This window comes from Haematobia irritans, chromosome 2 (genome assembly GCF_050003625.1).
Source record: "Haematobia irritans isolate KBUSLIRL chromosome 2, ASM5000362v1, whole genome shotgun sequence".
Lineage (NCBI taxonomy): Eukaryota > Metazoa > Arthropoda > Insecta > Diptera > Muscidae > Haematobia > Haematobia irritans.
Window position 1 is genome coordinate 72,945,580 of NC_134398.1, and position 11,132 is coordinate 72,956,711.

The 11,132-nt window shown below is 37.5% G+C and overlaps 1 protein-coding gene across 1 annotated transcript; it reads left to right on the plus strand.

Annotated features, from left to right (window-relative positions):
- The first annotated feature begins 492 nt into the window (after nucleotides 1-492).
- Nucleotides 493-4,320, plus strand: LOC142224642 (uncharacterized). The gene has a single exon (XM_075294422.1). It carries the CDS (start codon nucleotides 493-495, stop codon nucleotides 4,318-4,320), a length of 3,828 nt encoding a protein of 1,275 aa, XP_075150537.1.
- The last annotated feature ends 6,812 nt before the right edge of the window (nucleotides 4,321-11,132 follow it).

Here is an 11,132-nt window from a genome sequence, read left to right on the forward strand (position 1 = left end):
ATTGCCGGTAGTTCTACAGCTTCGAAGGCGACTACAAAGACAGACTACCGGTACGGAAACAAGTCCAATGGCACTCATGTCCACACTTTTCAGAATAAGGTTGAGCCCAACTGACCATTGTGCCCGAAGGAGACTCATTTGCTACGGAAATGTCCTCGTTTTTTGAAAATGTCTCCGTCTGAGAGGTTAGCGGAGATAAAAAAGGACAAATTATGCACCAACTGTTTTTCTAGAGTGCATTCCGTCAAGAACTGCAAAAGCAAGTATTCTTGTTTTAAATGCAATAAAAAACACAATACGTTGTTGCATAGAGAAGAGTCGAAATTATCGGATTCTCCCTCGGGATCGAATTCAACTCCTTCACAAGTTCCGTCCTCATCCATACAGTCCACGAACATTTCGGGAGAGGGGGTTGTACATACTTGTTTTTCTACCAGTTCTAGGGATGTGTTGCTAGGAACCGCGTTGGTAAACATAAGCTATAATGGGCTCATGATCTGTGCGAGGGCTCTTGTGGATTCTGGCTCACAAGGTACATTCATATCTGAGAAACTTTTTAACTCTATGAGACTTCCTTTTCGGAAGACATACGCTACTGTTTCTGGTTTGAACAATTCGGTTTCTGCATCCGTTCAGAAGGAATGCTCCTTCACATTGTCGCCTGCTGTTGATAATGGCATTGAGTTTTCTGCAACAGCTTTGGTTGTTCCACACTTGTCAGGTAGCTTGCCGTCGAGGACAATAGACTTATCGTCTCTTTCCGATATCCCGAATATCCCGCTAGCTGATCCAAGGTTTTATCAAAGTTCTAAGATAGACCTTTTACTTGGTGGAGATCTGCTCCCTTCCATTATGTTACCTGGTGTTCAACGTCAAATTTGTGGCTCCTTGATAGCACAGGAGACTATATTTGGATGGATCCTGACGGGTCCACTTCCTGCCAAACCCGTATGCTTCTTCTCTTCGGTCGTCACCTGTTTCAATGAGATCTCATTAGAAAAGGAGATTTCACGTTTTTGGGAGGTGGAAGAACTCCCACGGAAGAAATTTATGTCCCCTTCAGATGAGTTTTGTGAGGATTTGTTCCTTCGTACAACGAAACGAAGCGACAGCGGTAGGTATGTGGTATCTCTTCCGTTCAAAGACAACTTTCCTGAAGGGATTGGTATAGGTTTGTCTCGGAAGAACGCTATGGCTCAATTTTTTAGAAGTGAAGCTCGATTGCTTCGTACGCCACAATTCAAATTGGAATATGATGAAGTCCTTAATGGGTATGTCCAATTGGGTCATATGAGGAAAATCGATCCACCGAATACAATTAATCCTGAAAATGCCTATTACTTACCCCACCATGCCGTAATAAAACCCGAGAGTACAACCACTCGGGTAAGGGTTGTTTTTAATGCTTCGTCTCCTACGTCCAATGGCATAAGTCTGAATGACGTTTTACATATTGGTCCAGTTTTGCAGAATGACCTTATGATTCTTATTCTACGATGGAGATTCTTCCGTTTTGTATTTAATGGCGACATCACGAAGATGTACCGCCAAATCCGTGTGAATCCTCAACACACACCATTCCAACGTATCCTTTATCGGGAGAACCCTGATTCTCCTGTACAGGACTTTGAGCTGGAGACAGTGACGTTTGGTGTGAATTGCGCACCATATTTAGCCATTCGCACTCTTCTGCAATTGGCAGATGATGTGCAGTCAACCTTCCCCTTGGCCAGCGATATCTTACGTAACTCGATGTACGTTGATGATGCATTGGTGGGGGCCCATACGCTTTACGAGGCGAAACAGGCTATGGGTCAGTTGGTAAACGCCTTGGGCTCCGCAGGATTTACGATGAGGAAATGGACAGCTAACTCCAGGGAGCTGATAGCCAATATACCCTGCGAAGACTTACTCTGCGATGACTTCCTTCAGTTTCATGATCGGAGTTCGGCTAAGACGTTAGGCATTCGTTGGAATGCTATGTCTGACTCGTTTTATTTTTCTATGTCGCCTTTCTCCAGCTCTCAAACTTTCTCCAAACGGGAGATCCTCTCTCAAATTTCCAAATTATTCGATCCAGCGGGTTGGCTTTCCCCATGCGTTGTTGTTGCGAAGATAATCATGCAACAAATATGGATGGAGAAAACCGAATGGGATGATACCGTTTCCGATGAAATACTAACCAAATGGAAATCTTTTCAAGCCCATTATCCATCCATAAACTCCATTAAGATACCACGTTGGTTCCTCTATAGTCCGAACTGCAAGGTTCAGTTTCATGGGTTCTGCGACGCATCTGAAAAAGCGTATGCAGCTGTCCTTTACGTACGTGTCGAGGCAGATGATTATGTTTCTACGAGTTTGGTGTCATCAAAGACTAGAGTTGCACCCATTAAAACACTGTCTATTCCACGTTTGGAGCTATGTGGTGCGACATTATTGGCAGAAATGGTGGATAATCTTTTATCGAGGTTTAGTTTAGGAAACTACTCTATACGTTGTTGGACGGACTCTACAATAGTTTTGGCATGGTTGGCTAAGCCTCCGTGCTTCTGGGCTACATTTGTAGCTAATAGGATTTCCAAGATTATAGAGATTGTAAATCCATCCGAATGGGCTCATGTAGACTCAGGGTCCAACCCTGCTGACTTGGCGAGCCGTGGCGTATATCCTAATGAAATTATTGGCAACACGCTATGGTGGAATGGGCCATCATGGCTCCGGAAATCTCCTGACGACTGGCCGAAGTCTAATAATTCCACTTTAGAGGCAATCGAAATAGAAAGAAAATCGATTAGCGTTCACTTTAATTATTTCGATGAGTTTGATGATGTGCTTAATCGTTTCTCTTCTCTTCCAAGAGCTCTGCGCGTGGTTGCTTATATGTACCGGTTTTACTTTCATACTCATCCGAACTTTCGGGTAAGTTTTCATAGAACCTCGGCAGCAGTTTCTTCCTCTGAGATCTTAATGGTTCAAAATAGGCTGATATCTATGAGTCAAAAGGCATTTTTTCCCAATGAATACATGGCTCTATCAGCCAAGGCACCTTTGTCTAAATCTAGCCCCATTTTGAATTTAAACCCCTTCTGTGATTCGGAAGGCATTCTGAGAGTGTGTGGTAGGCTGGTTTCGTCCACGACATTATCATATAATGAGAAGCATCCGATCATCCTACCATACAAATGTCGTTTGTCCATGTTGCTAGTTCAGTTTATTCACGACATATCCCTTCACGGAGGTAATCAGTTAGTACTCAGATTAGTTCGTACGCAGTTTTGGATACCAAGAGCTAAGAATTTGATAAAATCCGTAATAAACAAATGTAAACCCTGTATCATCTACAAAAAACGATGTCAAGTTCAACTAATGTCCGCTTTACCTCCTGAAAGAGTCGATATATCCCGCCCATTTGTCCATACCGGGCTCGATTTTGCAGGGCCGTTTGATATTAAAAATTATACTGGCAGGGCATGCCTTATAACTAAGGGTTACGTGTGTGTATTCGTATGTTTCTCCACCAAGGCGATACACCTCGAGGCAACTTCCGACCTATCCACGCCGGCGTTTCTGGCAGCATTTAGTAGATTTATTTCGCGCCGAGGTTGTCCTCTACATATCCACTCTGATAATGGCACAACATTCGTAGGTGCATCCAGAATCATTGCAAAAGAATTTATCCAAACTTCCCAACAAGCGGTTATCGCTAACTATTCCCACCAGAATATATCCTGGCACTTCATTCCGCCCGGGGCTCCACATATGGGAGGTCTTTGGGAAGCAGGAGTGAAGAGCTTCAAAGCGCACTTCAAAAAAATTGCTGTTAACTTGAAATACACTTTTGAGGAATTCCAAACCTTACTAGCTAGAATAGAGTCGTGTCTCAATTCCCGTCCTCTATATCCTATGTCTGAGGACCCCTCAGATTTAAATGCACTCACTCCAGGACACTTTTTGATCGGATCTCCTATTTTAGCTCCGATAGATCCTAGCATTCGAGAAGCTCCAATGTCTTTGGTGAACCGATGGCAAAGGCTCAAGGCGATCCATCAGCATTTTTGCATAAGATGGAAAGATGAGTACCTGAAAGAGCTCCACAAACGACATAAATGGCAAAGACCAACAGAAAATCTAAAGGAGAATATGTTGGTAGTTATCCGCGAAGAGAACATTCCTCCAAATTGCTGGCGACTTGGCCGGATTGTTAAAGTGTATCCCGGACGGGATTCTAGAGTACGAGTCGCAGACGTAACTACAGCAAAAGGCTTAATAACCCGGCCTATTACCAAACTGGTCATACTTCCCATAGACAGCACATAGACCATATTAAACAGTGATATCTTTCGTCTATTAGTATCCACCAAATCGTCTAAAATACCTTCGCCTCAATATATTTTCAGCCTACTATGCCAAAAAACAACATCGCAAGTCGTATTCATCAGTTCCGGTGTAGGATCTGTAGACTTTCTCATGCGCTCAGGAAATGCAGACGCTTTCTGGGTATGAATGTCGCCGAACGAGTACATGTAGTTGAGAAATATGGATATTGTAAAAACTGTTTGGCACACACGCATTCTGAAGGGAAGTGCTTCACCAGAACCGGCTGTAGAATTTGCCATTTAAAACATCATACTCTTCTACACTCTCATCCTCGCTTGCAATCCCGTCACCATCATCCTCACCCAAAAAAACGTGGAAGTGATATTGCTAGAGCTGGAAAACATGTCAAAAGAGCAGCTTCACCAGCTCCTAACAACACCAACTTGGAACAACAAACATCTCTTTCATCTATATTAAACCATAATGCTGTTACCCTCTTACCAACTATCCTAGTGAAGATTCCGCACAAAAATGGAACCAGAATTGTGAAATGTCTGTTGGACTCAGCGGCCAAGGCGAGTTATATAACATCTAAATTGGTTCACAAGTTGGGTCTCACCACCTTGACTCTAGATAACGAGACAATATGTCCACTTCTGCTTTTATCCATCCATGAGAATGATATCCGAATTGAATCAATCCTTAAACTACAAAATAGAATATCCATCCGTACTTCAAAAGAGACACTATCCGATTCTCTCAGGGGAAACTACAATAACCTCGTCCTGGCCGATCACGAATTCTATATATCGTCCCCAATCGACATTATCCTTGGGGTTGATATTTATTCCAAAATAATCCGCGAAGGCATTTTTAGTCGTCCTGGGTTGCCAACGGCTCAAAACACAATCTTTGGGTGGACGCTCTACGGACCTTGTCCAAAATAACTTTTTCCTCCACATTAGTTACGAAATTTCTATACCAAACTACTTGCACTACCAAAAATTACGAAGAGAAATGTGAACTAACTTCATTTTTTTACATCATTATATATACAATTGTTGAATTAACATATTTACTACCATCATATTAATCTACCTTATTCTATATACGTTTATATAAATACTAATTTGTTTTATTGAATATAATACTTGAATTATAATTTTTAAACAGTAACGATTAACATGCTATAATGTATATACAAATGTATCTTATGAAACAAACATCCATCCCATAAAGCATTTAACTAATAGATTTAAAAAAAAGAAAAACCAGAACGAGTATCTGCGGTATGTTTAGATTCGATCTTTTTACATTGCAGCCACACTGCAAGGCCGGCGGAAATGTTTATGCCAATATCGGTAAACTAACATAAATTGGATTGAATAATAATCGTAAATAATTTATTGTCCCAGATATATTAATTCCCAAAAACACGTTCTAAAATCCCCAATCGATTATTAGTACGTCAATGACATTTAATATTTTTTAACGAAATTATCGACAAACTATCATACCGAGATACAACATCCGCCATAAAATCCTAAAAAGGAATACCTCGTTGTTCTGCTGTAACTATCGTACTGGTAAGATCGACAATCCTAAGAAAATAAAATCCAAAATTGTTTACAAAATCACAATATTTTGTTTCCATTTATTCCTCTCATTCTATTGTCCAATCTACACTTCGCGATCATAAAACCATCTGGAGTGAAAAGTTCCACTCTAAATATCTTTCGAGATTGTGGTCCTGTTTTTGCTTTGCACCTCCTTTTAAATACTCTCAGCTCTTCTCCAAATATATTGTGCTCCCGTGCTCCATAAACAGCGTTTTTCAAACACATATTTTTTAACTTTTTTTAAAATTTAATTTGGCTGTTTCTCGGAAACGGCTTGAGATAGAAAGGTGATCTCAACGGCACAACTTAGCACATGTCGATAACGGTTCAATACAATATTAAAATTTTCGAAATTCGAAAATGGCGATTCTGGAAATTTTTCGAAATTTTAGAATTTCTTGAAAACTATAAGAGATGGAATTTTTATTTAAACGGCACAATAATGTACTCGGATAGCACAACTCAGCACAACTGTCAAAATGTCCAATTTCGAAAATGGCGATTCTGGCAAAAATTTGTTGAAAAATGTTTTTTCCAAATATCTCGGCTATTTGATAAAATTTAAAAAAAAAAAACAAATTGCAGCACAAATCGGCACAAACCTAGCACAATCCAGCACAACTTTAAAATTTTCGAAATTCGAAAATGGCAATTCTACTTTCTTGGACATCAAAATTAAAACAAACTTTCAAATAATAGACGAAGGAATCAAACTCAATAATCATGCCGTCTACACCATCAATCAAACACACTCCCGGTCTTTCAAATAAAAAAAAAAAAACACTTTGATATTCCCAAAATTATTGCAACTAATGGAACAGAAACTAACGAGACCATTTTAAAACGTAACTGCAATGATAAGAGATAGTGAAAAAAGAATTTTGCAACAAGTGGCCGTGTTAAAGTCAGATATTCTCTCTTTGAATAAAAGAGTTGAGTTCGTATAAATAAAATAAATAAAAAAACATACACAAGTAGTTCTTAGCAATTTTCTAAGGAGCTGTCACCCATCCTGATAGATAAAGGTGGAAGTACATACCATGCGGTTATGCGTGCGTACGTTTTATGCTAAGTTAAAATGTGGGAATTACTATTGTTTGTGTTACACGACAAAAGTAACGTATGCATATGACGCATAAAGTTGACGAACTTTTAACTTTTCAATGCGTCGTGTGCATGGACAACATTAAACAATATGTAAACAAATCAAGAAACGAAAAACAATCTGAAATATGGACGAGAAATTATTGATTGAAGTTAAAATACATAAAGTCCTATACTTTAAAAAGTGCGTGGAATACAAAAACATAACAAGGAGCACAGAGGTAAGGAATGTAATCAGCAAATTCATTGGTGTTCCATCGCATGCTGTGTAACTCAATTAAATAATAGTATTCGTCAACGCATTCGAATACAAGGTACGCACGCATGACCGCATGGTATGTAATTCCACCTTAAGATATACTTCTCGGCGTTCTTATAGATATTCTTTCTTCTGCCTCTCAAGATTGTCGACCTGCACTTCTTCAATTTTAGTCTCATTATTCACTCTTACAAATACACCGAAAGTATAGACAGACAAATCCCAACCTTCTTTGGGCAGTCCTAGCCGTGACGAGTGGCTGCAATGAAAATGTCATACACATATCTGCAGGTATATGTTGTAGAGAACGAGGCATAATACAGACCCCTGAGAGACCCACACCGTTACCAACATTTCGTCGGATCTTGCATCCTCTACCTTAACTGAAAAACTTATATCCCTCAGATAAACATCAGAACATCCTAGTCAAGGGGGGACCAAAACCAAACCTGTCTTGTTCATGAGTTTCATCGGCACATGTGTGGTGGATGTAGCTCTACGAAAACCAAATTGGAAAAACTTCCCTCTTCCGCTATAAATTATGTTGTCAAAATAAATATCTCAACTACTTTCCTCAAATTCTACAATATTGGCCTGTATGACGAACGGTGTGTTGGGTCCTTTCCCTGCTTTTTCACTGAATACGCTATAGATTGCTGTAAACTTATCGGAAAATTTCCAATGTTAAGGCATTTGTTGAATAAGACACATAAAAGCTCCCAGCTTCTATGTTCTATTTTTCTCAAGACATAATTAGGAACGCAATCTCCTTGGGTGATTTTTATTTTAGTCTCCTCAGGGGAGCTCCCATCTTGGTTGTTCTAATTTAAGCAATAGTCGGCCCATTGAATACATCAATTCTGAACCTATTCGTTAAGAGTCCTTGTCAAAATGTCTCCATCGTGATTCGATCCTCCGATCCTTCTTCCAATGCCGCATCACCTACACGTGGCCAATATCTCCGCCCTGTCCCTCAAAGTATATGATCTGGTACCTGTTCCCAATCATTGATCCCGCGAATCTCCTCAGGTTACGAAATAGATTGTTACGCGCCGGCTGCTCGATGAGTAAAACTCAAGCTTGAAGTAATAGGTCGAAATCAATTCTTGAAAAATAAAAAGTCAATCTGGCATGGATAGATGGAAAATCCCTGGCTAGCTTTATCAGGTTGGTAAGTCCCTGACCGGGTATTCATCAGCGCGCGAACATATTTAAATAAACCTTCCATGCCACGGAACCAAAAGTTAATTAAAAAATCATTTGGAAGAAGAAGACACATTTCCATGTCGATGTTCAGATATATTTTGGTTCTAGTTTCTGAGTCATTGAAATATCTTACCTTAATGGTTTAGGGTATGACTAGATGTCATGTCGTACCAAGGTACATGTTCCCACCCTGTCGTCTATAACATTGCTTGTACCCATGAATCGCAATGTCCCTTATCTGACCTTTTCTGCCTTTAAAGTGTTTCGTTATTTAACATCCCTCAAAAATAAAAGTCTAGTGTTTCATGTTTTCAAATTCACAAAGTCGGATAAATTTTATTTAATGGGAAATATTTGGTAAATATAAAAAGATGTCTTAAAATTAACATGGATTAATATTCAGGTCTAAAATCATAACCCTATGTTTAAATTCACAATGATGTCTTCCAAAAATCTATAATTTAGAAAAATTTCATTTTTGAAATTGAAAGAAAAACCAAATGTATGAAGTTTATAAAAGGGGGAAATATTTGGTCTAAATCTTTTGGAAACTCAAAATGTCATTAAAAATTAAAGTTTAGAAAAAAAGTCAAAGAAATTCAGCCCACTACATGTTTGGAAGTACGTATGTAGTTTAACTAAATTTAGAATGAGACAATCCTACCTAAAATGTGGAGCTCGATTTTGTAAGAGAGTTCCTACATTGATTTATGCCGCTGAGATTTTTGCGGGCTGTAATGCTTCGGACTACAGAAAACTGCAAACAACATTTAACAATCCTATACGATATGTGTATGGTTTGAGAAAATTTGACAGTCTCTCATCTTTCGCCGAATGTCCTGAAGTTGCCTCTTGAAAAATATCTAATGTATAAGTCGCTGATGTTTTTACATAAAATAATGCTTCGTTTTTATATTGAGACGTATTTAATTACCCGATAATTAAAATACAGTTCTTTTCAAATAACGACTGTTCAAAGTTTCTTTGAACCCGTTTTGAAACACCCGATAATTAAAATACAGTTCTTTTCAAATAACGACTGTTCAAAGTTTCTTTGAACCCGTTTTGAAACACTGTGCGTAGCGGCACAAATAATTTTTAATCGTTGTGTCCTTTTGCTTTTCTATTTGTTTACCTGGAAAGTTTGACCTTTGATCGATGCTTGTAGCTTTGTCGCTAAGCTTTGTTTATGCTGCTAAGCATCACTCAAGAGGGCAACGAACCAGTCTTGAACCGACCGTAAATAAGAAAAGAAGTGCGAACTCGTCTGCCCCCGCGAAAGTTAACGTGTAGTGATAAAAGTTGTTGAACATTGTTTTAAAATATTATTAAAATATAAACAAAACCAGAGACAATTACAAGTGAACAGATTAAAAGCATAATTATTTACAGGTAAAAACAGTGAACAATTAGTGACACAAACAAAAACCCATCGACTCCTCGACCCATCGAAACCCAAACATACAACATAAAAGTGCCGGCCACATAAATCAAATGTCATCAACGTAGAAAAAAATCACAACACCAAACATACCTTGTACATAACATGTTTAAATATTTTGCCTTAAATCTATATTGCACAATAATGTAATGTAAATTATACACTGAATTTTAACTTAAAACTATATTGCACAAACTAATTGAATATTGCACTTGAATTTGAAACTCGCCCGTAATTACACCATTTCCTTAAAGCTAACTTAAATCTATCTTGTTTTGTAAATAATTTCTAAATCTATTTGTAAAACTTAAATGCTATTTAAAACTTAAAACTAATCATAAATAATGAATTTAACTCATTACACATTTAAAAATTAAAGTAAATAAATTTGTTTGAATTTGAATTTAAACCCTAATTTCTCTAAGTGTCATTATTTCGAAAGGCAAAATTTCATTTTTCAGCTTTCATTAGTTTATTCCCAAACAACGACGATCTACAATTTATTTTTTTAACTGATTGGTTTCTTTAAACTTTAGCTTACGACTGACTCGACAGCTCTTCAGTTTTCAGTTTTCAAAAAAGTTCATTTTTATTCCATGAATTCAATTACATACATACATAAGTAGAACTAAACTTAAAAATTAATTAATAATTACATTTACTAAGATTCCTTCATTTTCAAGCCTATGCTAAATTTCGCTGCAGATATACCACAGACACAACCTCATAACAAAACAAAACAAAAATAATATCCTCTCAAGTCCGTCTCAAAAATTTAGGAAATGTAAAAAAAGAAATTAAAATTTTATAATGAAAAAACTAGAAATTTTGATTTTATTCGATCTTTCTTTTTTCCAATAGAAAATAATTAATCAAGCTTGAGATCGTTTTTTGTATGTATTGGTTTCTTTATTTTTCAATATTTCGCAATTACATTGAATTGCTTCATCAGGAGTCGATCTATAATAAAAGTGGTTTGATAATTTTTAATCATGACCTGTAAAATTCTTTCTCAAAATTGTTTTTAAAATCGCAAATAATTTTAGTGGTAATAACAGCTATTGGTTTTAGTTTACAAATTTTTTTTTTATAAATAATTAAAGATTTTAATAATTGTAATTAACAAGTATCAGGAGACCAGGAAAAACAAAAGGAATTACATTATACACTTACGTATGCAAAA